The sequence below is a fragment of the Drosophila nasuta genome, chromosome 3 (assembly GCF_023558535.2).
Source record: "Drosophila nasuta strain 15112-1781.00 chromosome 3, ASM2355853v1, whole genome shotgun sequence".
Taxonomy (NCBI): Eukaryota; Metazoa; Arthropoda; class Insecta; order Diptera; family Drosophilidae; genus Drosophila; species Drosophila nasuta.
In genome coordinates this window covers 14,253,882-14,281,825 of record NC_083457.1, presented here as the reverse complement: position 1 = coordinate 14,281,825, position 27,944 = coordinate 14,253,882, and the positions used below count along the sequence as shown (strand labels likewise).

Sequence of the window (27,944 nt, the reverse complement as noted above, 5' to 3'; positions counted from 1 at the left end):
TTTATTTGTTGCTACTGACTACTAACCAAATCCCATGCGATATACATATGTAGATACTTTTCGAATTTAGGTATTTGAGGCAAACCTTTCATAATTGGAAAAACGGTTTTGATAATTAGCCAGAATACCAATTTAGTCACCTTGAAGTTTAGTGCACTTTAAACTTAACAACTTCGGTTCACTTGTTTCTTTAACTAAGATTTACTTACGTATACTCAGTTTCGTCATGCTTGCGAACAAAATGACACATATGTTTCTTTTTCAATGCAATAAAATCTCTAAAAACAAAAAAAAAACTAATAATAAACAGATTGTTTTAAGTAAAAGCAAAAAACTGGATTTTTCACACAGTCGACAACAATCGTGGATGCTTTTGGCTGCTTCAAATAATTGAGCAAAAGTTTATAAATCATAAATTCAACTAGAACTCAAAAATGTACAGTAATATATACCCGTAATTGGATACAGGGTATGAACATGCTTGTCGGTTATCAATGATCAAACGATTAAATTAAACACTTGTATTTTGGTTGCACTAAAAATCATCAATTCCTATCGCGTTGCTGGCTAAGAATTGTGACTCAACCGCAAAACTGATTGCCAAGACCTCGATATTACCAACGATCGTAGCTGGGATACGGGTTGCAAATATAGGATATTATTAAACAAATGTAGTTTACGAACAGGTCATAAAACAATTATAAAACTGAAATTCCCAACACTGTCGATCAAATGCTCCGTATCATGAAAGTTAATAGAGTTCTAAGCATGAGATTGTTAGAAATACTGGAAATAGTCTATGAGCATTATGAGGTCCGCCAACGCAGGTCGCTTAATCTTATCAGTTGCGTTTATCTTGTGTTGAAACTTTTATACTTACTAAGCAATGATAGTGCGACAGCGCAGTCAGCGTCGCTGCCTCTGCCGCAGTCGCAGTCGATGTATATGCATATGTGTGTGTGTGTGTAGCTCCTTCAAACCGTTTGGCGGTTTGTTTGGATTTCAATTTCAGTTGCGAGTTGAGTTGCGTTGCGTACGGTTTGTCGTTCGTATCGGTTCGTCTTCGTCTTCATTTTCGTTTCGTTTCGTCTTTGTTCGTCTTGGTACATTGCGTATACGACGCGTATTCTGGCTACCGGTTGCAGTCTGCGTAGCAAAAAACAACACAAGAAAACAATTCGCGCTTGTTTTTATTTTCTTATTCGCATTGAACCGCCCTCGTGAGTTTGATAAATAAATAAATAATATCTTAATGCCGTTTGCGCTTTTGTTAATCGTCGCAACTTGATATTGTGTACTCTTTGGCTTTGGACTTGCCATTGATAAATCCACGACCTGAATAGGTACTGCAGGGGTAGCTCATTAATTAATAAAAGCTTCAATAGTAGACTATAGTACGGAAGTTTTTGTACAACGGTTCAATATTGCAAGAACTTTTAAATTAACTTCCGTTACAAAAGGATATTTTCAGCTAAGCTCTTGTTCATTGAAGATTCTCAGAGAGAAATACTTACTTCTGGTCTGCAAATGAAAACTACCATTCCAAAAATGTCTAAAAAAAAGTTGTTTTTCAACAACGTGAAATTTGGTTATTGCCGCACACAAGTTTATAAGCAAGTGCAAACACTGATTATGATACTTAAGACCTGGACACCCTCTTCATGTGGAGTACTCTGCCCTCTTTTCCCTATGGACAGCGATAACGTTGCTACAGAAAAATAGTTTCTTTCAAAAATTTTTATCCGACCTCCATCGAAATTGTGCGACTGAAAGTGAAAGAACGTAGTTTCATAAGCAGAATATTAAACGAAAGGCGGGCATAGCTGTCAATTAAAGAAATATGTTATTGTGTTTATGAATGAAAATCATATTTATTAAAAAAGAGAATAATAATAATAGTGTTCGACTGCAAAATACCGGGAATATTGAGTATAATTTAAATGAGTGAATAATAATACACGTGATATTCACTCTTGAAAACATGTTTCTCAATAACTTTAAAGTTCTAACGAAATTTATTATAAAGTGCAAATTAGAATTCGATTTGAGGGGGGTGTGAATAAAACTCTAAATAAATCTATGAACAAGTTTAGTTACTGAGATTTAAGAATACAAATGACTGAACTAAAACGAAAACATATGCAAGAAAAATCCATTATAGAGATGCTTCTATTATTTGTTACGTTATGTTTGATTCCTATCAAGCAGTTAAACGCTTGATTACCGGGTATAGTGAAGCGATGTAATAAATCTCTTGTTACCACAATGCAAATAAATCTAGCTGGGATTGACTGCTTTCGCTTTCAGAGTGTGATTAATCATGAAGCGAGTACGCGGCCTACTCCGACATTTTGACATGTTAATGCGATTAGATAAAGGGAAAACACCATTTGAACCATTTGTGACACGCCTTGACCATTTGAAGAATCGGTCGAAATATTGCCTATATACTATTGTTACAACTAACCTCAATAGATAACATCCATCGATAAGCGTAAACATGCGAAAACGTTGTCAGGAAACCACTGTTAGTCAAAGTCATCGCGTAGCCACATCGGCGACTATCTGTACCATATGTAGTCTGAAACAGATAAAAATTGAATAATACCGGCTGTCTTTTCCCCTCAGTCCCTATCTATGATAAGGTGTTATATTATATAGAGATAGAGTTCCTGAGGGCCATTAATCAATATGACGCAGACAAAGCTGAAAAAGCCCATGGCATGAGTCAGAGTGCAACTCTTTCCATATATATTTCCATATCTATAGGAGTATGAGTATATCTGTTAGCTATCTATCTATTTGGTACACCTTGTCCATGTTTCAGGTGTAGTTTTTTCCCTGCTTTTGCTAGAATGGGCTTACCAATGGACTTTGACAAACGACATGAGCAAGCCAGAAACCAACAAGCAGCAAGTTGCCGCCCGGGACGCGGCATTAACACGGCTTCATCAATGCGTTATCGCGATAAGTGATAACTTGCAAGTCTGTTTACTTACCATATATGATTACGACTACACACACACAAGTACCAAGAGTACTTACTATAGTATACCTCTACGATACATACTATTTAATGTTACGTTCCAAATGGCGCGTAGTCAAAGGCAAAGTCATAGTCCATAGTAAGGCAATGAATGCATTCAAAAGTATGAATACAACATATTTCGATTTCTTTGCATTTTCCGATCGAATATTTATGTATGTTAAGGTCATTTGCGAGAACACTTGCTGGCATTTGTGTAATAATCACAAATGCATTTGTTCTATCTAGACGGGAAAATGTAACATCTGCTTTATGTTCAGAGGAATGCATTTTAAATAAAAATGCATTCACCCTTTGGCAAGACAGACAGACCCAATTCATGCTTTATAATCGTAAAAATTCCAACAGCTTGCAAATTTTCTCAAGCTCAATTAGATATAAGTACTATTTGATATCAAATTGGTTCTATTATCGCACAATTAAACACATTTAACTTATAAAATATTAATAACTGAACATAAAAATTTGTTTGAATAGTTATAAATCTATCCGACTAAACTTTCTATTTTGGATTTAGTGTCACTTGTTTTCAGTCAAATCGGGTAAATTAAATATATTTTATTCTACTAAACTTTATATTGAAAAATTTAACTCTATGAACTAATAATATTAATTGCAAGCTCGAAAATTATTCCTAGAAGTTCATATTGGATAATAAAGAACTCATATTGCATATACGATTAAGCCGTTATGTGATAGAGAATTAGAACCAATAACTAACGCAATTAGTTCTTCAATAAATGAAATTATCGAATAATACGAGAATTTCGCAATTTCGCCTACAATTTGTATACGTATTCTGCGCATATCTTTCGATTGTTTATCAGTGTTATAAATACTGAAACATGTTTTACGAACAATGGTGATTAGGCAAAATAAAATCGTTACAATTAGAATTTCAGTTGTAAAAAAAAAAAAGAATTGCCAGTTGAATAATTTTTGTCGACTATCAGTCAGCAATAATTGGCAGGTGAAAACTTGTTCATGCATTTAATTAAAAAGTTACGAATCTATTACAATAGAATAATTTTATAATTGCTTTAAAAACTTTTTTCCAATTTCAGTCAATAATTCAAAGTCGTGCAAAATGGATGCTCCCAAAGAGATGGAGCAAAGTAATAACAAATTCATTGTGAAATATCGACAGCAGTACTATGATATATCCGAATTTATGCACAAACATCCGGGCGGTATCAACACCCTCAAGGGACTCAACGATTCGGATATGACATCACGCTTCATGAAGGCTCCGCCACATTCTGATGCAGCCATGTACTTAATGAGGGAATACAAGGTGGACTCGTCGGAATATGAAAGCACCAAAAAATCACATTCAAAAAACACATCTTCAGAGAATGGCATTGAATTGCTGCAACATCAAAAAGAGTCCGAGGATACGAATAATAATCAGTTGGATGAGAGTATGGAAGTAAGTAATGAAATATGAGTTTCCATCTATTTTGTTGGTCAAATGCGACATTTTTTAATATGCTCTGAAACTGTTTTTTTGTGGTGTTTTAAATTGTCTTTGCTAGAGCGCACCTTTTTATAGATTGTTCTTTGCTCATATAATGAAAATATATAAATACTTAACAGAAGGAAAGACTAGTTGCTGTTCCAATTCTTCAAATTCATTTAAATTACATTGTAGTTTTTGTTTTTCACTGCTAACGTGCCATAGACTAACATATTAAAGATTTCGCGATTTATTTGCCTTCACATAAACTTTCTCCTTGGAATAGATGCGTATATCATCTTCGACAAGAGTGAGCTCCTTATCAATCTCAGCCTTACGCGAACGCACACGCAATGTTTGAGCTGTCATTGGCATGTGGTTCAGTTCATTAATCAGCAAATCAAAGCCTAAGAATAAAATGCTATTAGTGACATTTCAAACTGCATGCAAGATGAATGATAACTTACGTTGCTTGGCTTTAGCCAGAGCCGCCAAGCGATCTGCTTCACTGAGCAACACATGACCACGGGGACAATCTGGATCGCGTGCCTCATGGCGCTCTCTAGCTTCAGCCTTATCACGCTTTTCTTTTTCCAAATAACGAGGAAGTCGCAGATCATCACGTGCTGCGAAAGAATTGAAAGCGTTCAGCTACAATTCAAATACATTCATTAACTAATGACTCACAGCCCAATTTGTGTTCGCGACGCTTTGATTTTGTGGTGGCGGTCGAAGCCATGCTGCCAATTGTGGCACGACTGCGTCCACTTAACGGCAGCTCCTCGTTGTCATTGTTGTCAAGAGCCAAGTTATGTAGCTCTGGCATGGGCATGATAGCCTCGTTGTCATCAATATTCAATTGGTTATATTTAGCATTGGAACGGCCAGACAATGGCTGATCATCCTCATCGTACTGGCCATAGCCTATACCCCTGTAATTGCCATCATAGTCATCGTCAGCTGCATTAATCCCCCCCTTCGCTAAACATTGTCTTTCCGTCAAAGTTGCATCTACATGGTGAAATTTGTACAATGGTTATAGCAGTATAATTTCTTTACTCACTTTTTTTAATGCATTGGTCAAATAGAGTTCGTCCATGATATCCTCGGTCTGTATGCCAATGCTTGTGGAGCTGCGTCCACTGCCACACGAGAGACAACGCTCCGACTGTTTAACTGTAACCTCTGGTGCAATAAGAACCTTTTGTGCCTCTCGCTTCACAGATCGTGCATAATCTCCGGAAGGTTCTTCTGCCACTGGAATTTGCAGGCTGTGCTGTGAACGCGAATTGTTGCGGTTCCGTAGCATATTGGACGATTCGTCGTCATTTTGTCTGGTCACCAAGAAGTTCTCGGCGTGGCAGTGCTTCTGGCATGGCTCATGCGACTCAGATGCAGCGCGACGCAATGGAGGCATCCATTTCGGGCGCACTGGTTCCTTGGCTGCGAGTTTCTCAGCTGTCGCCTTTTCCAGAGAGCGCAAAGTCTTTTTGTTTTCCTTTAGAAAATTACGTCCCGGTGTTGGACCTGTGAAAACCACCGCGTCAACATTTCCCTATTTGTTGTCATGGTTGCGTGCATGAAAATAATACTTACGCGGCACCGTAAACATGCCTCTCAATGTTGGTATTGGACGTATCGATGTGTTCGACATGATTTTGCTGTATCTTGTCTATATTGAGTATATTATTGTGTTAAAATATATTAGAAATTTAAATGCTTTCGTGTTTGTCAGCGTTCAGATAACGGAACGAACACAATTCACTTGTTCAAATGACAGCTTTGAAGTAAAAACTACCAGCTGCTCTGGACGCCAACTTCTGATTGTTTTTAATTTATCGATTAGCCGATAGACATTGCCATAGAGAAAAGCGTTGCCACATTGTATAACGATATTTTAACAAACATTGCAATCACAAAGTAACGGTGGTTTTATTTGAATTTTTTAGCATCTTGTGGACTGGTCAAAAGCAATGCTGCCTCAAATTAAAAACATAACAAAATATTATGATGAGTGGGTGCACAAGCCGGTGGACAGGCCGCTTCGTTTGTTCGGACCTTGGTACTTGGAAATGTGCACAAAGACCCCATGGTGGGTCGTTCCAACTTTTTGGATACCAGTTATCACCGTTTTAGCTGGACTGGAATTTCAGGCAAAAGCTAAAAGTACAAGTGACGTAAGTGATCTAATTGTCATCACAATTAAAAAGAAAAACTAACTTTTTAATTCTGGTCTTTTTAGGTCGCAATTTTATCAGGTTACATTTTGTTTGGTGTACTCCTTTGGACTTTCCTGGAATACGTATTGCACCGCTGGGTATTTCATATAAAGCTGACTGAAGACAGTGGACCTTGGTTATGCACTTTTCATTTTATGATACATGGTCTGCACCACAAAGTACCTTTTGACCCTATGAGGCTTGTTTTTCCACCACTGCCTGGGGTTGTACTTGCCTCTATTCTGTATTCTCCAATTAGTTTAATTCTGCAAAATCATAATCCCCGAATAATTCTATCGGGTGCCTTACTAGGCTATTTATGCTATGACATGATTCATTACTATTTGCATTATGGCAATCCAAAGGCAAGCCACCATTTGTATGATATGAAGCGATATCATTATCAGCATCATTTTGCGCATCAAGATCTCGGATATGGGATTAGTAGTCCATTTTGGGATAATGTATTTAAGACACGTATCCACTTGCGTAAATTAAGATTCCAACTACGGTGGTCGTAGTGGCTAAGTGACATTTCGCTTTATAAGATCAAATTTGTAATATAAGACTAATTACTAAGAAGACATTGTTTATATAAGTTTATGCAATGAGATAAACAACGGTGATACCAACCAAATTCAAATAAAATAACATTGGTATGTATGTAATTGTTTTTTATTGCATTGTTTCATATATTTAAGGTAAATAAATGCCAGTCAACAAATCATTTTAAATTTAAAACTTAACTGTCATCGATTTTATCGATTGGTTATATATCGATATATTTCCGTTTATACTTATTGTCAACAGTCACAGAAAATTGAATTTATGGTATTTTTTAATAACAACTTACGGTCACTCCAAAAACAGTACTGGCGAAAGTTAAAACGGTGCAGCCGATTTGTTTATTTGTTTATTTTTCAATATAATTTATCTATAAAAATGTTAAATGCAAAGATCGGTAAAGTGGGCAAAGTGTTAGTGTGTGGCATGAAGAATGTTGGTAAAACGGCATTGATCGAGCAGCTAGTTTACGGAAACGTGAATACTGAAACCGTAAGTGGATCGCAAATATTCGTCATTAAATTTTTCGTAAACAAAAGTAAATATTGTCAAGGAATTGCATCCAACAATCGAGGATATATATGTTGCAAGCGTGGACACAGGACGGGGTGGAGCTCGAGAAACCCTGCGCATTTATGACACAGCCGGACTACAGGGTGAACAGGCTGCTCAATTGCCGCGTCACTATTTGCAATTTCCCGATGCATTTGTGCTCGTGTACGATCCAACTGATCCACGTAGCTTAGATATGCTGGCAGACATTAAAACTGACATAGACAAGCACAAGGAAAAAAAGGAGGTGCCGGTCATTGTATTGGCCAATGTGCGAGCACGCAGTAAAAAGGATACGCCTCCCACAACGCCAATTCCAGTGGAATCAGTAATGGATCGGGCAAACAATTGGTGTCAACGTGAACGCATCAAGCATTACACCGTCAATGTTATGGAACGTCCTTCACTGTACGAGCCCTTCACAGTACTGTGCGCCCGCCTGCATCCGCCGCAGACGAAGAGCACTTTCCCACAGCTGCGACAAGTGATGCAGAATCGTCAGAAGAGTGAGGTTTAGGATGTGCAAATCCAAACACATTTAAATTTTCAATATAGTCGGCGAACTTAATGACTAACGTGCATAATATTATATGAGTATTAATTTGACCCTATATTATATGTTTATTGTTGTGATTATCGTCTGAGCAATATGCTTGCCTCTTCAAATGTGTATAAAATACTTAGTAAAGACTCTATGCAGGCAAATTGTAAAATCAACCAAAATTTTATATTCTTTTGTAAAAAGCTAACTTACTAATAATGAATTTAGTTATCAATTTTATATATAGTGGCCTTAATTAAATGTTTACATATTCTTATCTACGAAAAGACTTCACGAAATTCGGTAATTAAGTCTTATCGGCAAACAAATAGCGTCTTAAACAATTAAGCATTCAATGACTCGCCGGCATGCAGTATTTCCAAGCTTAGTTTAACTTTCACTTTCGTAAAGAATATGCGTATTCTACAATGTGCGGCTGCTTTGGCGGCTTTAATTATTTGTGTCCATGCTAGGGCCACAACATTTGCTGGCACAAAATGGTGTGGTAACGAGAAAATAGCAAGGAGCTTCAATGATCTGGGACCTCGCGTAGAAATTGAGAAGTGCTGCCGAACTCATCACAACTGCGAGCAAAAGATTTTGACAAAGGAGCAAGGCTATGGACTTAGTAACAATGAGCCATGTACTATGTAAGTGTGCGTATAATTCAATTACCTATTTATATTAATAGTTTTGATCTTTTCTTAGCTTCTCTTGTAGCTGTGAGGCTGCCTTTTTCAAGTGTCTTCATGAGGTCAACAATCCACAGTCATCTGCTTTAGGTTTTCTATACTTTCGGTTTACTAATATTTGCATTGGGCCAGAGAAACCCACTGCATCCTGCGACGGACAGCAGTGCCCAACTCAATTGGACAATTCACAATCGGTACGCTGGCAATTTTACGATCTGCCAGACTACTAGTTCATTGAAACGAGTTGAAGCTGCAGCCAATTCCATGAATCAATCTTTAATAGAAGCAAATCCAATGTGAAGCAAATATTAAAGTACCAAATAAACTCATCAAATTTAGCAATCAAGTCTTATCAGCATTCAAACAGCGTCGTCGCTAAACCGATTAGAATTCCTAAAAACAAATTGTGCATCCGAAGTGGAACCCGATACGTTGTCATCTCAGCGAGTAGGATCTGCAGCAGACTGCGGCAAATAATCAGATCGATTAAAGCTTCATTTATTTATAAATAAATAACTAAATGCTATGTAATGTAATCGATACAAAATAATCCATATTCTATATTTGTGGATCTATTTACGGTGATTTTAATTTGTTTTAGTTGTATCCGATTCAAAATTTGTTCTTACTGTTGAGTGCCAATTGCTGCATGTTTCGGATGACTGTATTGACTTGGACTGCTCGCCTCCAACGGGACTTGGCAAAGTTTTTTCTAAGCTGCTGGGACACAGAGTCGTGTATGTTGCGACTAATTGCCTCATTGCCAGATATCCAGGGATGATCCAATGCCTGCTGGCATGTGTAACGCTCATTCACATTGACACGCAATAAATTCGATATCAAATTCTTGGCAGATTCACTAATTTCATCCCAATACTCCGAATGGAATTCATAGAAACCTCTAGTTATTTTGGCAAATAACATGTCATCGTTTTTATCATAGAATGGAAAATTACCACAAAGCAGTATGTAGGCGATCACACCCAGACTCCAGACATCCACAGCTTTGCCATATGGCACTCTAGCAAAGATTTCTGGTGCCGCATATTCCGGAGTTCCACACACAGTTACCATTAGGTTCGACGTGTCCATTTTTGCAAATCCAAAGTCAGCAATCATTATTTTACTATCTTCGTCTGGACTGTAGTATAAAAGATTTTCGGGCTTTAGATCTCGATGGACAATCCCATGCTGATGCAGATAGTTGACAGCGTCGAAAAGTTGCTTGAGCAGCTGAGATGCATCGCGTTCACTGTAGTAACCTTTTTTCGCAATCCGATCAAATAACTCGCCACCGTTAAACAGTTCCATGACTATATATACTTTGGAGACATCTTCGTATATTTCAAACAGTTGCACAATATTTGGATGCGATAATGGTTCTTCTGATTCCAATCTGCTAAATCTTTTCAGCACTTCAATCTCATTATCCAAAAACTCTTCATAGCCAATAAAGGATGTTTTCTCAATTATTTTAACTGCATATCGTTCCACTGGGCTCGTTCTAGTCTCGACCAAGCGCACTTTGGAGAATCCTCCCGATCCTATTAAGTAAAGGACATCATATTTGTCCTCTATTGATGCCATATTTACAATTTTAATAATATCACGAAGAAAAGACTTTCAATTGGGTCGGAAGTGGACTACTCACTAACTAAACTTTCGATTTATTATTCCTTGTTGATTTATATTTTCAAAAGTAACCGCAAGATCGCAAATTATAAAAATACAATAAATTTCGTCATATAACCCTTACTACATGGTGCGTTCCAAAGTAAACAGGACTTTTTGAATCTAGCGCCATCTAGTGGCGCCATCTATATATCAACTAGTGCGTTAGAATCTGCTATCCTTTATCGACTTCCAGTAAAAATTTCATGACATTTCATCTATTGGAAGTGAAGTTATTGCGTTTTAAGTGTCAGTATGTTTTTGTCATCGGTGCGAAAATGAGCTTCGAACAAAGAGCCAACATTTAATTTTGTTTTAAAACTTTTACCGAAACGTTTCAATTGACGAAACAAGTTAATGGCGATGGTTGCCTATCCCGTAGCAGAGTGGACGAGTGGTTCCAACGTTTTCAAAGTGATCGTGAGGACATAAATGACGATGAACATGTGGGCCAACCAAAATCCGCGATAACCGAAAATTCCATCGAAACTGTGCGTGAATTCATAAAAAATCAGCCGAAATCATCATTGAAATTTATGGAAACATCTCCGAAACATCGATTTATCGCATTTTGACCGAACATTTGGGCTTTCAAAATTTGTGTGCACGGTTTGTTCCGCACAAATTGACTGACGTCCAAAAATTGTTCTGAATTCAACATTCGAAGGACCGACTATTTGACCAAAAATCACATTTTAACCATCAACCACTCCCCGTATTCACCTGATATGGCACCGTGCGACTTCTACCTTTTCGGAATAATGCATTTGCCGATGAAAGGAAGGCGTTATGCAGACGTCGAGGCCATTCAAACGGCTTGCACCGGCATACTGGAGGCCATACCGGGCAACGAGATAAAACACTCGTTCGACATGCTTTTGGACCGTGCAAAAAGCTGTATTAAAGCAGAAGGAAACTATTTTGAATAATATAAATTGATTTTGCCGAAAAACCTATTTGTTCTGTCTTTTTGTTAAAAGTCCTGTTTACTTTGGAACGCACCTTGTATAAGTACATTATATGTACCTTTTTCACATTTACAGCTGAAGGTCGTTCTAAAGTTATGAAATAAAACATTTCAACATTATGTAGGTATTTCCAAGAAATATAATATTACACATAATCAAATTTATAAACTCTGAATTATATACTCTATTATAGTGATTACAATTCCCCGTGTCAGGATTTGTTTAATAGTGTCGCAGCATTTGTGTAAAATGGCATATCATAGAACTGCCACAACTTGGCCGCCTGCTTGTTGACAGTGTAACGAACACAGCGCTTACGGAAAGTTCAAATATACATTACACAGCTGATAACTTTTTGCGCGTGATAAGAAATTCAAATTGATTCTGTTACAATTTCGAGGTCCCTTAATCCATTGTCTTATACATATGGGTAATTCCATAACGAAATTTGTACCGTGCGAGACTCTTTACATTGAAAATAACATAAACTGGAACAATTTTAAAAATAAGAAAAGTTTATTTTAATAGCTCTAGATAAGTACTTTAATTAGAGCTAAGAATGGTTTTGGAGTTTTCTTTCTGTTTTGTTTTCTGTTGTGATAATTGCAAAAAATAACCAATTCGTACGCAAAACCAAAAAATGAAACGAATTTATATATTTTATCGTAAAACAGATGAAGTTCCTAAAATCAATCTTAGCTCTAAATATAATGCTTATCTTAAGCTTTAAGAATAACATTCACTTATTTTTAAAATTGTTTCAGTTTATGTTATTTTCACTGCAGTGCACTGTAAAAAGTCTCGCACGGGACAAATTTCGCCATGGAATTACCCATATGTAGAAAAAACCACTAAGCATCACAGTCATGTGCTAGTTAATTTGTCGTGAATATCGTAAATCCCTCGGTCGCTGTTTTCGCTGACCGTTTCTTCGACTTGCCCTCCTTCTCATCTTCCTGCTTTTGTAGCTGCTGTCCCAAACTAGCCTGCCATTGGCTGGCCGACAATTTGTAGGTATCCAAACGATATTTTGTGTAGATGAGGCGGCCAAATGGCGAGCCCTTTAACATATTGGCCTTATTACTCAGTTCCTTGGCAATATTCAGCTTCTGTGTTTCCTGTGCCGCCTTGAAGCACTGATCCAACACACGCGAGCCATGCCGAGTGATGGCCAGATCCACATAGAAGCCATCCAGCAGACGTATCAGACGTTCACGTGGTTTCTCACCAATATATTTGCTCTGCAAGAAGGCATTTACAATATGGGAGCCATTAGGTGTGTTAAAGACTTGCGAAAGCTGCACAGCGGGCAATTCCAGGATGCAATTGACCAGAAAGATGGGCTTATTAAACTGCAAGATATGCTGCACTATTAGCCAGATAAACCCACTGCATCCTGCGACGGACAGCAGTGCCCAACTCAATTGGACAATTCACAATCAGTACGCTGGAAATTTTACGATCTGCCAGACTACTAGTTCATTGAAACGAGTTGAAGCTGCAGTCAATTCCATTAATCAATCTTTAATAGAAGCAAATACAATGTGAAGCAAATATTAAAGTACCAAATCTACCTCATTAAATTTAGCAATCGAGTCTTATCAGCATTCAAACAGCGTCGTCGCTAAACCAATTAGAATTCCTAGAAAACAATTGCGCATCCGAAATTCCAAATTGTTGTCAGCATGGATTTCTCCACAGATTAGTACAACTTTCGCCCTCGAAGAGAGCATGCGAGCTCATCAATACGTGGCTGCTTTGGCGGCATTCATCACTTGTGTCCACGGAATGGGCATAACGGTGCCTGGCACCAAATGGTGTGGTCCCGGCAATACAGCAGAGAACTTCGACGATCTGGGTATTGAAGTGGAACTCGATACGTGTTGTCGAGCTCATGACAACTGTGAGCAAAGGATCTTACCTAATGAGCAACGCTACGGTCTTAGTAACATCGGCGTGTTTCCGATGTGAGTGAGCTAATTATTCAATTTATTATTGTTATTCATCCAAAATATTGTTTTTAGCTTCTCTTGTGGTTGCGAGGCTGCCTTTCGTCAGTGCCTCGTCATGTTGCACAATATGCAGTCAGCTGCTTTGGGTCGTATTTATTTCAGTACCACAAGTGTTTGCTTTGCCCATGGACCGCCCACCGTGTCGTGCGAGGAGCAGCAGTGGGACTTATTTAAGAAGCGCTGCAAGAGCTACAAGGAGGATAATTCACAACCAAGTCGCTGGCAATTCTACGATTTGCCATTCTATACTCATCTTACCGAGGAGGATCTGCAGCAGACTGCGGCAAATAATCAGATCGATTGAAGCTTCATCATTTATTTATAAATAAATACTATGTTATATAAATAGACGATACAAAATAATCCATATTCTATATTTGTGGATTTATTTACAGTGATTTTAATTTGTTTTATTTGCATCCTCCTGTGGTATGTTCTTACTGTTGAGTGCCAATTGCTGCATGTTTCGGATGACTGTGTTGACTTGAACTACTCGCCTCCAACGGGACTTGGCAAAGTTTTTTCTAAGCTGCTGGGACACAGAGTCGTGTATGTTGCGACTAATTGCCTCATTGCCAGATATCCAGGGATGATCTAATGCCTGCTGGCATGTGTAACGCTCATTCACATTAACACACAATAAATTCGATACCAAATTCTTGGCAGATTCACTTATTTCATCCCAATACTCCGAATGGAATTCATAGAAACCTCTAGTTATTTTGGTATATAACATGGCATCATTGGAATCATAGAATGGAGGATAGCCACAGAGCAGTATGTAGGCGATCACACCCAGACTCCAGACATCCACAGCCCTGCCATATGCCACTCTAGCAATGATTTCTGGTGCCGCATATCCGAGAGTTCCACACTCAGTTACCAATATGCTCGACGTGTCCATTTTTGCAAATCCAAAGTCAGCAATCATTATTTTACTATCTTCGTCTGGACTGTAGTATAAAAGATTTTCGGGCTTTAGATCTCGATGGACAATCCCATGCTGATGCAGATAGTTGACAGCGTCGAAAAGTTGCTTGAGCAGCTGAGATGCATCGCGTTCACTGTAGTAACCTTTTTTTCGCAATCCGATCAAATAACTCGCCACCGTTAAATAGTTCCATGACTATATATACTTTGGAGACATCTTCGTATATTTCAAACAGTTGCACAATATTTGGATGCGATAATGGTTCTTCTGATTCCAATCTGCTAAATCTTTTCAGCACTTCAATCTCGTTATCCAAAAACTCTTCATAGCCAATAAAGGATGTTTTCTCAATTATTTTAACTGCATATTGTTCCACTGGGCTCGTTCTAGTCTCGACCAAGCGCACTTTGGGAGAATCCTCCCGATCCTATTAAGTAAAGGACATCATATTTGTCCTCTATTGATGCCATATTTACAATTTTAATAGTATCACGAAGAAAAGACTTTCAATTGGGTCGGAGGTGGACTACTCACTAACTAAACTTTCGATTTATTATTCCTTGTTGATTTATATTTTCAAAAGTAACCGCAAGATCGCAAATTATAAAAATACAATAAATTTCGTCATATAACCCTTACTATAAGTACATTATATGTACCTTTTTCACATTTACAGCTGAAGGTCGTTCTAAAGTTATGAAATAAAACATTTCAACATTATGTAGGTATTTCCAAGAAATATAATATTACACATAATCAAATTTATAAACTCTGAATTATATACTCTATTATAGTGATTACAATTCCCCGTGTCAGGATTTGTTTAATAGTGTCGCAGCATTTGTGTAAAATGGCATATCATAGAACTGCCACAACTTGGCCGCCTGCTTGTTGGCAGTGTAACGAACACAGCGCTTACGGAAAGTTCAAATAGACATTACACAGCTGATAACTTTTTGCGCGTGATAAGAAATTCAAATTGATTCTGTTACAATTTCGAGGTCCCTTAATCCATTGTCTTATACATATGGGTAATTCCATAACGAAATTTGTACCGTGCGAGACTCTACATTGAAAATAACATAAACTGAAACAATTTTAAAAATAAGAAAAGTTTATTTTAATAGCTCTAGATAAGTACTTTAATTAGAGCTAAGAATGGTTTTGGAATTTTCTTTCTGTTTTGTTTTCTGTTGTGATAATTGCAAAAAATAACCAATTCGTACGCAAAACCAAAAAATGAAACGAATTTATATATTTTATCGTAAAACAGATGAAGTTCCTAAAATCAATCTTAGCTCTAAATATAATGCTTATCTTAAGCTTTAAGAATAACATTCACTTATTTTTAAAATTGTTTCAGTTTATGTTATTTTCACTGCAGTGCACTGTAAAAAGTCTCGCACGGGACAAATTTCGCCATGGAATTACCCATATGTAGAAAAAATCACTAAGCATCACAGTCATGTGCCAATTTGTCGTGAATATCGTAAATCCCTCGGTCGCTGTTTTCGCTGACCGTTTCTTCGACTTGCCCTCCTTCTCATCCTCCTGCTTTTGCAGCTGCTGTCCCAAACTAGCCTGCCATTGGCTGGCCGACAATTTGTAGGTATCCAAACGATATTTTGTGTAGATGAGGCGGCCAAATGGCGAGCCCTTTAACATATTGGCCTTATTACTCAGTTCCTTGGCAATATACAGCTTCTGTGTTTCCTGTGCCGCCTTGAAGCACTGATCCAACACACGCGAGCCATGCCGAGTGATGGCCAGATCCACATAGAAGCCATCCAGCAGACGTATCAGACGTCTGCAATAAGCCATCCACAATATGGGAGCCATTAGGTGTGTTAAAGACTTGCGACAGCTGCACAGCGGGTAATTCCAGGACGCAATTGACCAGAAAGATGGGCTTATTAAACTGCAAGATATGCTGCACTATTAGCCAGAGAAACCCACTGCATCCTGCGACGGACAGCAGTGCCCAACTCAATTGGACAATTCACAATCAGTACGCTGGCAATTTTACGATCTGCCAGACTACTAGTTCATTGAAACGAGTTGAAGCTGCAGTCAATTCCATTAATCAATCTTTAATAGAAGCAAATACAATGTGAAGCAAATATTAAAGTACCAAATCTACCTCATTAAATTTAGCAATCGAGTCTTATCAGCATTCAAACAGCGTCGTCGCTAAACCAATTAGAATTCCTAGAAAACAATTGCGCATCCGAAATTCCAAATTGTTGTCAGCATGGATTTCTCCACAGATTAGTACAACTTTCGCCCTCGAAGAGAGCATGCGAGCTCATCAATACGTGGCTGCTTTGGCGGCATTCATCACTTGTGTCCACGGAATGGGCATAACGGTGCCTGGCACCAAATGGTGTGGTCCCGGCAATACAGCAGAGAACTTCGACGATCTGGGTATTGAAGTGGAACTCGATACGTGTTGTCGAGCTCATGACAACTGTGAGCAAAGGATCTTACCTAATGAGCAACGCTACGGTCTTAGTAACATCGGCGTGTTTCCGATGTGAGTGAGCTAATTATTCAATTTATTATTGTTATTCATCCAAAATATTGTTTTTAGCTTCTCTTGTGGTTGCGAGGCTGCCTTTCGTCAGTGCCTCGTCATGTTGCACAATATGCAGTCAGCTGCTTTGGGTCGTATTTATTTCAGTACCACAAGTGTTTGCTTTGCCCATGGACCGCCCACCGTGTCGTGCGAGGAGCAGCAGTGGGACTTATTTAAGAAGCGCTGCAAGAGCTACAAGGAGGATAATTCACAACCAAGTCGCTGGCAATTCTACGATTTGCCATTCTATACTCATCTTACCGAGGAGGATCTGCAGCAGACTGCGGCAAATAATCAGATCGATTGAAGCTTCATCATTTATTTATAAATAAATACTATGTTATATAAATAGACGATACAAAATAATCCATATTCTATATTTGTGGATTTATTTACAGTGATTTTAATTTGTTTTATTTGCATCCTCCTGTGGTATGTTCTTACTGTTGAGTGCCAATTGCTGCATGTTTCGGATGACTGTGTTGACTTGAACTACTCGCCTCCAACGGGACTTGGCAAAGTTTTTTCTAAGCTGCTGGGACACAGAGTCGTGTATGTTGCGACTAATTGCCTCATTGCCAGATATCCAGGGATGATCTAATGCCTGCTGGCATGTGTAACGCTCATTCACATTAACACACAATAAATTCGATACCAAATTCTTGGCAGATTCACTTATTTCATCCCAATACTCCGAATGGAATTCATAGAAACCTCTAGTTATTTTGGTATATAACATGGCATCATTGGAATCATAGAATGGAGGATAGCCACAGAGCAGTATGTAGGCGATCACACCCAGACTCCAGACATCCACAGCCCTGCCATATGCCACTCTAGCAATGATTTCTGGTGCCGCATATCCGAGAGTTCCACACTCAGTTACCAATATGCTCGACGTGTCCATTTTTGCAAATCCAAAGTCAGCAATCATTATTTTACTATCTTCGTCTGGACTGTAGTATAAAAGATTTTCGGGCTTTAGATCTCGATGGACAATCCCATGCTGATGCAGATAGTTGACAGCGTCGAAAAGTTGCTTGAGCAGCTGAGATGCATCGCGTTCACTGTAGTAACCTCTGTCCACAATCCGATCAAATAATTCGCCACCGGTGACCAGTTCCATGACCAGATATACTTTGGAGACATCTTCGTATATTTCCAACAGTTGCACAATATTTGGATGCGATAATGGTTCTTCTGATTCCAATCTGCTAAATCTTTTCAGCACTTCAATCTCGTTATCCAAAAACTCTTCCTTACCAATGTAGGATGCTCTCTCAATTATTTTAACTGCATATCGTTCAACTGGGCTCGTTCTAGTCTCGACCAAGCGCACTTTGGAGAATGCTCCCGATCCTAATAAGCAAAGGATATCATATTTGTCCTCTATTGAACCTCGTGTAGTGTGATTTGATCCCATATTTACAATTTTAATTAATTTTAAGAAATATAACGATTAAAAGACTTCCATCTGAGTCGGAAGTGTACGACTCACTAACTAAACTTTCGATTTATTATTCCTTGTTGATTTATATTTTCAAAAGTAACCGCAAAATCACAAATAACCGCAACAGTAAGTACATTATATGTACCTTATTCACATCCACAGCTGAAGGTCGTTCTAAACTTATGAAACAAAACTTCTTTACAACATTATGTGGGTATTTCTAAAAAATATTACACATAAATATTTCATACAGAGAATTGTAAATTAATTAAGAAATATGCAATCTAATTCGCTGAAGTAGCACATTCATGGTTCAAGGTTTCCGGATATATTTTAGAACTTCACTTCCATTAAATATTCTATGAATTAATCAAATTTATAAACTCCGAAGTATATACTCTATTATAGTGATTACAATTCCCCGTGTCAGGATTTGTTTAATAGTGTCGCAGCATTTGTGTAAAATGGCATATCATATAACTGCCACAATTTGGCCGCCTGCTTGTTGACAGTGTAACGAACACAGCGCTTACGGAAAGTTCCCTCCTGGTACTGCTTGCATCCGGTGGTGGGGAAGCCCAGAGCAAAGCATTTGCTGCGCGTTCCATAGTAGATGCGACCCAAAGTATTGGAAGTCATGGTGTTAACAGCCTGCAGGCAATTGATAAACTGCTGCTCGCAGTTGCACTTGAGACTGCAAGCAAGAATGTAAAGCAATTATCTTCAACCGTTTATTGATTTTCCATGAGCAATGTGGTCACTCACATGGGAAACCAATCCGTGTTGTTGGGCAGTCCATGCAGCGAGCCATGTGACTCCATTATCTCCTCGCAATGGTCGTGGGCACGACAACATCTATCAGTTTCCTCCTCACGTCCCAGGTCCTCGTAGTTGGCTGCAGTATTTCCTGGGCCACACCACTTTGTGCCAGGCACAGTGATGCCTGTGTGCGGCACAGGCGGCAATGCCTGATTATAAATGTCCTCATCCTCGAAGATGGCCTCATCGCCAAATGCCCATGTTGCTCCAATGAACGAACATAATAGCATCAAGTAAATCGGCGTCATGTCGATGTCAAAAGCAAAACACAACTGAACTGCCAGCTGCTTGAGGTCAGACAAATAGGTATTACTCAGCTGATAACTTTTTGCGCGCGATAAGAAATTCAATTTGATTCTGTTACAATTTCAAGGTCCCTTAATCCATACTCTTATACATATGTAGAAAAAATTGCTAAGCATCACAGTCAGGTGCTAGTTAATTTGTTTGAAAATAACGTAAATATTATTGAGCTTGTAAATTAAAAATCCAAATCTATTTATTGCGTAAGAATATCCTTAAATAACTCGGTCGCTGTTTTCGCAGACCGTTTCTTCGACTTGCCCTCTTTCTCATCTTCCTGCTTTTGCAGCTGCTGTCCCAAACTAGCCTGCCATTGGCTGGCCGACAATTTGTAGGTATCCAAACGATATTTTGTGTAGATGAGGCGGCCAAATGGCGAGCCCTTTAACATATTGGCCTTATTACTCAGTTCCTTGGCAATATTCAGCTTCTGTGTTTCCTGTGCCGCCTTGAAGCACTGATCCAACACACGCGAGCCATGCCGAGTGATGGCCAGATCCACATAGAAGCCATCCAGCAGTCGTATCAGACGTTCACGTGACTTCTCGCCAATGTATTTGCTCTGCAAGAAGGCATCCACAATATGGGAGCCATTAGGTGTGTTAAAGACTTGCGACAGCTGCACAGCGGGCAATTCCAGGATGCAGTTGACCAGAAAGATGGGCTTATTAAACTGCAAGATATGCTGCACTATTAGCGAACCGTGCAGATGCACAAAGCCCGACTGGTCGCCCGCCAGCAGCTCATGTGGTTTCAGTTTAACAAGACAGTTGAAGAACATTTTGGATTTCTCCTTGTCCCCAGAGACATGCAAAGCGTTCTGAAGGGCCGAAATCATTTGTGCCTGCTTCGCACCCAAACGCAAGCAAGCTGCCGACAGGCCAGATACAACGCCAGTGTAGCCCATCTTAAGCAGTTCCTCCGTCTGGGGCTGAAGCTCATTGAACACCGCCTCAAAGTCGGGAACCTCCTTCAGGTGCTGCAGCAGACGTTGCACTGCGAAATTGGTTTGTTGCTGCTGTGCCAGGTAAGCGATGCGTCCGCTAAAGAGCATGGCATAAAGCTGGGTCAGCAACTTGGCGCCTGCCACACTGAGCAGCGTTTCGAGGAGAATAACAGCACACTGGTAGTGAAACACTTTCGGTAGTATCACCGGTGGCTCACTCTTGGCATTCTCTGTCGCTTCATTGGTTTCCATCTGCTCTTCCTTAGTAGCGTTACCATCGTTATCGTCATCATCAATCTCAATTTTCGTTACTTTTTTGTCATCGTCTTCAACGTCGTCGTGGGGCTTTAACAAACTTTGCGTCAATATCTTCTTCCCAAAGTGCTTCAACATGCTTTTGTCCACCACGCTGAGCGATAGACATATGACGCCCAGCAAGGCGGACGAATGCTCCTGGTAGGGAAAGTCAACGAACTGTGGCCACATTTCCAAACGTTGTGGAAACTCCTTCATGACCTCATGCCATTCCTCGGGCACAGTGTACAACTTACGATGCTTGGCCAGCTCCGCGCCGCCCTTCTCGAAGGCTATTTTCGGCACATGCATGCCAACCAGACAAAGTATCGCGGTTCGCATGATGTGAGTGGCGCATGAATCCCACACAAAGTCTTCTAAATTGTTAAGCATAAACTTGGATATCCGCAGCACAAATTCCTGGCACTTTTCACGATGGGCCTCGCTGAATTCCGTTTCCAGATTATACTGTTCCTCAACTTGTGCTGCATCGGGTTTGGCCCGTTTAGCGGCATTGGGAGCATCATTGGACTGCTCAAGAGCTGCTGCCTTTCCTAATCCTCGAAGAAATGCAATTTCTAGCATTTTTTGTAATACATGCGACGCGAAACGGTCGGAACACAGTGGACGCAAACTCTCACCGAACTTGGCAAAGAATCGCTCCAGTTGTGCGTCATCCACAAAGCCAATGAGAGATTCAATTGCTTTGGACACAATTTGATTGGAGGACAAGTGTATTTCCTTATCCACTGTTTGCTCAAATACATTGTTGGCCATGTTAACTGCAAGATATGATTTCCATTATGTACACAAACAGCTAAGTTAAATATAGCAGAGTGTACTTACCTCTATCCTCGACATCCTCGAAACCAGCTTTCATGGCATCCAAGATGTTGATAAAGTAGTTGAACTCATCGTCGTCAATGTGCGTGCCGCGTCCGAAAATGCCTTGCTTAGCGAATCCCTTGGCATTGCGCATAAAGCGGTTGCCTTTCTTTTTGGGACGCTTTCTTTTATCATTACTTTCCGTTTGCATTGTACTTTTAATTGTTCAATATAAACCAAATTACAACTCGAACGAACAACGTGCGCGGCGGTGCAACACGCGCTACATATGATTGTCGACAGTGTGACCGTAAAGTATTTTAGGTGAATTTTCGTAATCTCTAATGGTCACACAGTTGACAGTGGTTTTGATCGTTGTGTGGCGTTGCCAGACTGCTGCTATAGTGTGACCATTATATTTTGGTATAAAATTTCCGTTCAGTGGGCTGATGTGCGTCCCATCTCTACAAACAACAGTGAGCGTCGCTTTTCAATGAATAAAGCGGTTTAAAAATGGAAGAGTCTCACGATTTTCAGTTTATTTTACCATTAAACAACAATGATTTACTCAATTCTCGTGGCGATCAGTTTTATGTACAACAGATCTATGCTCCCAATGAGATACCAGAACAATTACTTGGTAAGTAGAAGCATTATTATGAAGTGCATTATTTCGACTTCGCGCCCGCAATTCAAAACATGGAAAAATTGGAACAGCAAATTGAAGCTTCTACTCTGGTGTTGTTTCAGCTTGCAAATCAAAGGTGCATCATTGTGATCCATTCTATATATTCGAGCACTTTGACACCTACTATTCGATCATCGAAACAAAGGCCAACGATGCTGCGGCCATACGCAATCTTATGCGCGCCTTCGACCTACTGTACCTCACAGTGGACCAATTGGGTGGCCAATTGGCGCCTTTGCTTGCCAGCAATGAGGCGCCGTCTTCGCGGGATCGTGTGCGCTACCTAAATCTCACAAAGATGTGCATATATTTGATGATTCAAACGGTGAAACGCATCGATGTTGTTGTCCAGCAAGTGCTGAAGGAGCAGCAATTTAATCAGCAGAAGAAGCGCGGCAAACAGGCAGAGACATTGGAACAGTATCCGGACTGGGATGTGAAGCGAGGAAAGTTTCTGGTACAACTCTTTAATATGATGCAGCATCACTTGGAAAAGCTCTGGAATCCGCCAGTTGCCGAGGAGAGCTTTGTAACGTATGCAACACTTTAAACATAACTTAAGAATAATCCTAATAGTTATTTCTTTCCTTGCCAGCATGGTGTGCGATATATGCTACCGTACCTTGGAGCTAGTGCCACCTCGGCCTGATAATCGACATGTCATCGACACGTTGTTTCACATCTTTGGCATTGCCATTAAACGCTACAATCATGCCATCACTTTTCCGGCTCGTACACTGCAAATTTTAAGGAGCACCGAGCATGCTTCCACAGCTGTGGCAAATGGCATTCTTTTGCTACATGAGGAGTACAGCATTTCCACCGTATTCTCCATCATCATGAAGGATCTTGTGGAAGCACTCACTCTCGACACTTCGGATACAGCTGTGTCGCGTAACTTTTCCAATTTCCTCACCGAATTCTCGGGTATTGCACCCAAGCTGATGATCCCCCATTTGTCCAAGCTGGGCGACGAATTGCTCGACTGTGAGTCGCATGTGCTGCGCAATTGTGTGCTCCAGATCATGGGCGATGCTATAGTGAGCGAGCTAACCTCCGAAGAGCTAGACGATGAAATGAAGGAGGCGCGCAATGAGTTTCTCGATAATTTAGTGGCTCATGTCAACGATATTTCGGCGCATGTGCGTTCTAAAGTGATGCACATTTGGCATCATCTCAAGGAACAACATGCCATACCACTAAGCTTTCAGATCAAGGTGTTGCGCGAGGCTGTTGATCGGCTGGAGGACAAGAGTTCGTTGGTCAGAAGGGCAGCTATACAGCTGATAAAAGCATTTCTCGAGAATAATCCATATTCAGGGAAGCTAACGCTCGAGGAATTGATAAAGAAACACGAAAAGGAAGTGCAGGTCATGGAACAGCTAGATGAAGTGATTGCCGAGGAACGCAAGCAAGCCGAGAAGTTCAATGAGCAATTTGGGACTGTGGTGCCAGAGTTGTCGCCCATTATCGAAGAGAATGTGAGGGAGTGTAAGTTGCAGATAATTTAACCAAGATATTTTAATTAATGTATGTAATCTATTGACAGTTCCAGAGCTGCAGTTTGATAAAGAAGAGGAATTAGACGTGTTGATCAATAGGATTCTGCCGCTGCTTTTGGATAAGAACTATAAGGACGCCGTAGTGCTGGTGCGTAAGGCTGATTACATGGCAGGCAACCAGGATCTAAGGTTTGTAATTACTTTTGCGACGTTGAATTTATTCTTAATTTCAAACTTCAAATCACAGTCAACAGCTGAAGCCGGAGGAGCACTGCGCCTATCTGCTGGCCTTGTTTAACACGTATATCAAGCTGGCAAATGGCTGCAAGGACAGCGTAAGTGCATAGCAAAATCTTCATAACAGCTTGAGTTAATTATTTCACATTTCATTGCAGAGCGAAGAAATGCTAAAGCAAATCAAAACAGTTGAGTTTCTCAAGGACAGCATCGAGTTCTCGCATGTGGCCACTAGCGCTATGCCAAAAATGCTGGAAATGCTGCTGTCCAAGACGAACACGGATGTGTTTGAGGCCGTAGATCTGTTTACCACCGGCTATCTCTTTGGCATTCATGGCACCGAGACGGGCATGCAACGCATGTTGAATCTTGTGTGGTCCTCGGACAAAGAGAAGCGTGATGCAGTTTCCAATGCCTATCGCCGCGTGCTCTTTACTACGGATCTAACAGGCAGAGCGCATGCCATTAAGGTTGTGCAGAATCTATCCAAATTTCTCTCGAAAATCGAATACGGACACTACACGGCCATGGAAATGTTGATGGGCGAGTGGGTGGCTAGCGAAAACATTGATGCACTCATTATCCAAGTGCTATTCGAACGCTTCACGTTGAAGCTGGAGGGAACCACTAAAGATGAGTCCCGGTTAGCATTGCAGTTGCTGATTATGGCCTCTCAGTCAAAGTCAACAATTGCGTCTGCAAATCGAACGATCATCGAAGACATTGCCATTGGCGATCGCGTGAGACAGGATCCTCGCATCTACACTGCTTGTCTGCAGCTGCTGGTTAACAGCATCGACGCCAACAACAATAGCAAGTACTATAAACGCTATCCCAGTAATGCCAAATTCGTGCGCGACATTACAAGCTTGTTCCTGAGCTTTTTCTTCCACCCCAAACTGCCGGAATTTGATAGCTTGGCCATGAGTCTGTTTGAATACTATTATCGCATGTGCCAAGCACCAGATGAGCTTGCCCAGAATATTGTCAGCGAATTAATCAGGCGTTTTAACAAGCAATGGTTGATTACGGATACCCAGCCAGAAGAGCTGCCTCCCACACAGACCACGGACATTCCATATTCACAGACCCTGCCACTGACACAAGATCCCAGTCAGACTGTGTTGCCATCGCAACCTCCTAAAGGTCCAGTTCGTATGCCAGTTTATTTGGTTTCGCGGTTTGTGTTCTGCATTGGCTTCATGATCATCAAGGAAATGATCTTCCTGGACATGGATGTGTACAACAATATGAAATTCCGTGAAGAGCTGACGGCTCTCGAGGAGAAGAAGAACAAAAAGGACGTGGCGAGTGCATTGCGTCGCCAGACAATGAACGTGTCCGCCATGGAGGTGCGAAAGCGTTTATCGGGTGTGGCTGCCGAGCCGCAACAGGAACCCGACGATGACTTGGTGGGCGCTACCGCTGAGGACAACATTGCGGAGGAAATCAATGCCATTTGCGAAGATATGCTGCTATATAACCCAAGTGCGCTAATGTCCAAGATCTATCCAATTATTATTGAAATATGCAAGAAACCTGGCGAGTATCGAGATCCGCAGTTGCAACAGGCGGCGACTCTGACGTTGGCACGCTTGATGACTGTCTCCTCGAAGTTTTGTGAATCGAACATGTCCTTCCTTATGAACATACTCAATCTGACCAAGAACATGAAGATCAAGTGCAATACGGTCGTGGGACTGTCCGACTTGACCTTTCGTTTTCCGAATATTATTGAGCCCTGGACAAGTCATTTTTATGCGCAGCTGCATGAGGAGAACTCTGAACTACGTCTGACTGCGGTCAAGATGCTGTCACATCTCATTCTGCACGAAATGATACGTGTTAAGGGTCAGATCGCTGATTTGGCCTTGTGCATTGTCGATGAGAGCGATGAGATTAAGAACATCACACAGCAGTTCTTCAAGGAGATTGCCAACAAATCGAATATATTGTACAATGTGCTGCCCGACATTATCTCCAAGCTGGGCGACATTAAACTGCATCTGGAAGAGGACAAATATCGCACCATTATGCGCTACATCCTCGGACTCATCCAGAAGGATCGCCAAATCGAAACGCTGGTGGAGAAGCTCTGTCTACGTTTTCCACTGACGCGGACAGAGCGTCAATGGCGTGACATTGCCTATTGCTTGAGTCTTCTCAGCTACAATGAGCGTGCTCTAAAGAAGCTGATTGACAATGTGCAACACTTCAAGGACAAGGTGCAGATCGACGAGGTCTACCAGTCCTTCAAGCTCATCATTAGCAGCACTGCGAAGCTTGCCAAGCCAGAACTCAAGGCAGTTGTTGCAGAATTTGAGACGCGCCTCAACGAATGCCTGCAGGTGACTGAGCCAGGCGCCAATCCACCAGCCGAAGGTGCACCGGCTGCCAGCAATGAGACGCGTATGAACAAAACAAAGACCGCGAAGTCAGCGAACAAGGCACAGAGTGGCCGACAGCCTAAGCGTCGAAATGCCCGTCAAAAGAGCAGTTCAGAGGAGGAGAGTTCCGAGGAAGAAGCATCTGCTCGGCGCCAAGCGGGGAAACAGCCGAAGCAACATCAACGTAAGCAGACCGTAGCCTCGTCGGACGAGAGTGAATCCTCCGAGGAGGAGCGTCCAGCGCCTGCCAAGAATCAATCGAGCAGAAGACGCAAATGATAACGTCAATCGCATTATATGTATTTTAACTTACGTATTTTAAATAAATTTATATATTTTTACAATGAGTTGCAACTGTAGTTTTATGAATTCTAAGGATGCTGCAGAGAAATTGTGAAGGGCATGGAGATGCACAAAGATTTATTTCTTCAATTCTATTGTGGGTGTGAGTGTGTGAATGTGTCACTAAGCCGCTTTATGGCTATTCACAATTTTCCTATTGAGTGCCCGTTTTCCATGTGTCGCATTATTTGTTGAACATCGTCTAATTGTAATCCCCTTATATTGTTGTCACATTCGAGGAATCAGCTCAGCAGCCTGCTTGAAAGCAGGTAGACAACTCTTTTGTGACCATTTATAAGCAATTGCTATAATCCCTTTAATATGACTTTCGAATGAATTAAAAACGATTAGTTTGATTTAATAGGTATTTATTATTTTAGTCAAGCAAACAAATTATAGTCGACGACCACGACGTCCGCCCTTGCGGCGTGTGGAGTCCGATGGTATGGGCGTGACATCCTCAATGCGTCCGATCTTCATGGAGGAACGAGCCAAAGCGCGCAACGCTGATTGAGCGCCGGGTCCGGGAGTCTTCGTCTTGTTGCCGCCAGTTGCACGCAGTTTAATGTGCAGCGCTGTGATGCCGAGTAACTTGCACTTCTCAGCCACGTCTTGGGCTGCCAACATGGCGGCGTAAGGAGAAGCCTCGTCACGATCTGCCTTCACCTTCATGCCGCCAGTGACGCGTGTGATGGTTTCACGTCCCGACAAATCCGTAACATGCACGAAAGTGTCGTTGAAACTGGCGAAGATGTGGGCAACGCCAAAAACAACCTCGCCATCGCGCACTTGAGGTCCCAGTTGAACCTGCACTTCTTCCTTTTGCACTTTCGCCTTTCGGGGAGCCATTTTAATTCAGTCAAAAAAATGAGCGTGCCCGCTTGTTGAACAGCAGAATTGAAAAGAGAATTAAAAGTTCGATTG

At 40.7% G+C, this 27,944-nt stretch overlaps 12 protein-coding genes and 1 pseudogene across 17 annotated transcripts; 6 read left to right on the top strand and 7 right to left on the bottom strand.

Moving 5' to 3' along the window:
• Nucleotides 1–1,024: 1,024 nt before the first annotated feature.
• LOC132793374 (uncharacterized) lies at nucleotides 1,025–7,373 on the top strand. 6 transcript variants are annotated; one of them, XM_060803288.1, is made up of 4 exons: nucleotides 1,025–1,220; nucleotides 4,111–4,475; nucleotides 6,452–6,679; nucleotides 6,745–7,373. In XM_060803288.1, exons 2-4 carry the CDS (start codon nucleotides 4,134–4,136, stop codon nucleotides 7,240–7,242), a joined length of 1,068 nt encoding a protein of 355 aa, XP_060659271.1. In that variant the 5' UTR covers nucleotides 1,025–1,220; nucleotides 4,111–4,133; the 3' UTR covers nucleotides 7,243–7,373. The 6 variants fall into 6 exon arrangements, with proteins under 6 accessions (XP_060659271.1, XP_060659268.1, XP_060659267.1 ...); XM_060803285.1 differs by having other exon boundaries at nucleotides 1,025–1,343; XM_060803284.1 differs by lacking the exon at nucleotides 1,025–1,220 and adding an exon at nucleotides 1,534–1,588.
• On the bottom strand, nucleotides 4,503–6,284 carry LOC132793382 (uncharacterized). Its single transcript, XM_060803299.1, has 5 exons — nucleotides 6,099–6,284; nucleotides 5,562–6,029; nucleotides 5,190–5,513; nucleotides 4,970–5,128; nucleotides 4,503–4,909 (listed from the first exon to the last, which is right to left on the bottom strand). Exons 1-5 carry the CDS (start codon nucleotides 6,154–6,156, stop codon nucleotides 4,737–4,739), a joined length of 1,182 nt encoding a protein of 393 aa, XP_060659282.1. The 5' UTR covers nucleotides 6,157–6,284; the 3' UTR covers nucleotides 4,503–4,736.
• A 137-nt stretch (nucleotides 7,374–7,510) lies between the features above and the next one.
• Nucleotides 7,511–8,619, top strand: LOC132793377 (NF-kappa-B inhibitor-interacting Ras-like protein). Its single transcript, XM_060803293.1, has 2 exons — nucleotides 7,511–7,777; nucleotides 7,839–8,619. The coding sequence occupies exons 1-2, from the start codon at nucleotides 7,550–7,552 to the stop codon at nucleotides 8,352–8,354; spliced, it is 744 nt and encodes a 247-aa protein (XP_060659276.1). The 5' UTR covers nucleotides 7,511–7,549; the 3' UTR covers nucleotides 8,355–8,619.
• A 153-nt stretch (nucleotides 8,620–8,772) lies between these two features.
• LOC132793381 (phospholipase A2 large subunit-like) lies at nucleotides 8,773–9,544 on the top strand. The gene is made up of 2 exons (XM_060803298.1): nucleotides 8,773–9,028; nucleotides 9,087–9,544. Exons 1-2 carry the CDS (start codon nucleotides 8,793–8,795, stop codon nucleotides 9,298–9,300), a joined length of 450 nt encoding a protein of 149 aa, XP_060659281.1. The 5' UTR covers nucleotides 8,773–8,792; the 3' UTR covers nucleotides 9,301–9,544.
• Nucleotides 9,510–12,404, bottom strand: LOC132793376 (calcium/calmodulin-dependent protein kinase type 1-like). The gene is made up of 2 exons (XM_060803292.1): nucleotides 9,651–12,404; nucleotides 9,510–9,593 (listed from the first exon to the last, which is right to left on the bottom strand). Exon 1 carries the CDS (start codon nucleotides 10,655–10,657, stop codon nucleotides 9,683–9,685), a length of 975 nt encoding a protein of 324 aa, XP_060659275.1. The 5' UTR covers nucleotides 10,658–12,404; the 3' UTR covers nucleotides 9,510–9,593; nucleotides 9,651–9,682.
• An 884-nt stretch (nucleotides 12,405–13,288) lies between these two features.
• LOC132793380 (phospholipase A2-like) lies at nucleotides 13,289–14,119 on the top strand. Its single transcript, XM_060803296.1, has 2 exons — nucleotides 13,289–13,676; nucleotides 13,734–14,119. The coding sequence occupies exons 1-2, from the start codon at nucleotides 13,441–13,443 to the stop codon at nucleotides 14,023–14,025; spliced, it is 528 nt and encodes a 175-aa protein (XP_060659279.1). The 5' UTR covers nucleotides 13,289–13,440; the 3' UTR covers nucleotides 14,026–14,119.
• LOC132793755 (calcium/calmodulin-dependent protein kinase type 1-like) lies at nucleotides 14,023–15,122 on the bottom strand (annotated as a pseudogene).
• Nucleotides 15,123–16,949: 1,827 nt separating this feature from the next.
• LOC132793379 (phospholipase A2-like) lies at nucleotides 16,950–17,628 on the top strand. Its single transcript, XM_060803295.1, has 2 exons — nucleotides 16,950–17,185; nucleotides 17,243–17,628. Exons 1-2 carry the CDS (start codon nucleotides 16,950–16,952, stop codon nucleotides 17,532–17,534), a joined length of 528 nt encoding a protein of 175 aa, XP_060659278.1. The 3' UTR covers nucleotides 17,535–17,628.
• On the bottom strand, nucleotides 17,532–18,651 carry LOC132793375 (calcium/calmodulin-dependent protein kinase type 1-like). The gene has a single exon (XM_060803291.1). It carries the CDS (start codon nucleotides 18,648–18,650, stop codon nucleotides 17,631–17,633), a length of 1,020 nt encoding a protein of 339 aa, XP_060659274.1. The 5' UTR covers nucleotide 18,651; the 3' UTR covers nucleotides 17,532–17,630.
• An 89-nt stretch (nucleotides 18,652–18,740) lies between these two features.
• Nucleotides 18,741–19,787, bottom strand: LOC132793378 (phospholipase A2). The gene is made up of 2 exons (XM_060803294.1): nucleotides 19,443–19,787; nucleotides 18,741–19,371 (listed from the first exon to the last, which is right to left on the bottom strand). Exons 1-2 carry the CDS (start codon nucleotides 19,742–19,744, stop codon nucleotides 19,104–19,106), a joined length of 570 nt encoding a protein of 189 aa, XP_060659277.1. The 5' UTR covers nucleotides 19,745–19,787; the 3' UTR covers nucleotides 18,741–19,103.
• A 54-nt stretch (nucleotides 19,788–19,841) lies between these two features.
• On the bottom strand, nucleotides 19,842–22,177 carry LOC132793373 (nucleolar protein 9). The gene is made up of 2 exons (XM_060803283.1): nucleotides 21,886–22,177; nucleotides 19,842–21,821 (listed from the first exon to the last, which is right to left on the bottom strand). The coding sequence occupies exons 1-2, from the start codon at nucleotides 22,073–22,075 to the stop codon at nucleotides 19,996–19,998; spliced, it is 2,016 nt and encodes a 671-aa protein (XP_060659266.1). The 5' UTR covers nucleotides 22,076–22,177; the 3' UTR covers nucleotides 19,842–19,995.
• A 127-nt stretch (nucleotides 22,178–22,304) lies between these two features.
• On the top strand, nucleotides 22,305–27,025 carry LOC132793372 (condensin complex subunit 1). Its single transcript, XM_060803282.1, has 6 exons — nucleotides 22,305–22,504; nucleotides 22,615–23,086; nucleotides 23,148–24,043; nucleotides 24,102–24,243; nucleotides 24,302–24,389; nucleotides 24,450–27,025. Exons 1-6 carry the CDS (start codon nucleotides 22,378–22,380, stop codon nucleotides 26,955–26,957), a joined length of 4,233 nt encoding a protein of 1,410 aa, XP_060659265.1. The 5' UTR covers nucleotides 22,305–22,377; the 3' UTR covers nucleotides 26,958–27,025.
• Nucleotides 27,026–27,371: 346 nt separating this feature from the next.
• LOC132790613 (small ribosomal subunit protein uS11A) lies at nucleotides 27,372–27,936 on the bottom strand. Its single transcript, XM_060799195.1, has one exon. The coding sequence runs from the start codon at nucleotides 27,867–27,869 to the stop codon at nucleotides 27,414–27,416; it is 456 nt and encodes a 151-aa protein (XP_060655178.1). The 5' UTR covers nucleotides 27,870–27,936; the 3' UTR covers nucleotides 27,372–27,413.
• Nucleotides 27,937–27,944: the final 8 nt, after the last annotated feature.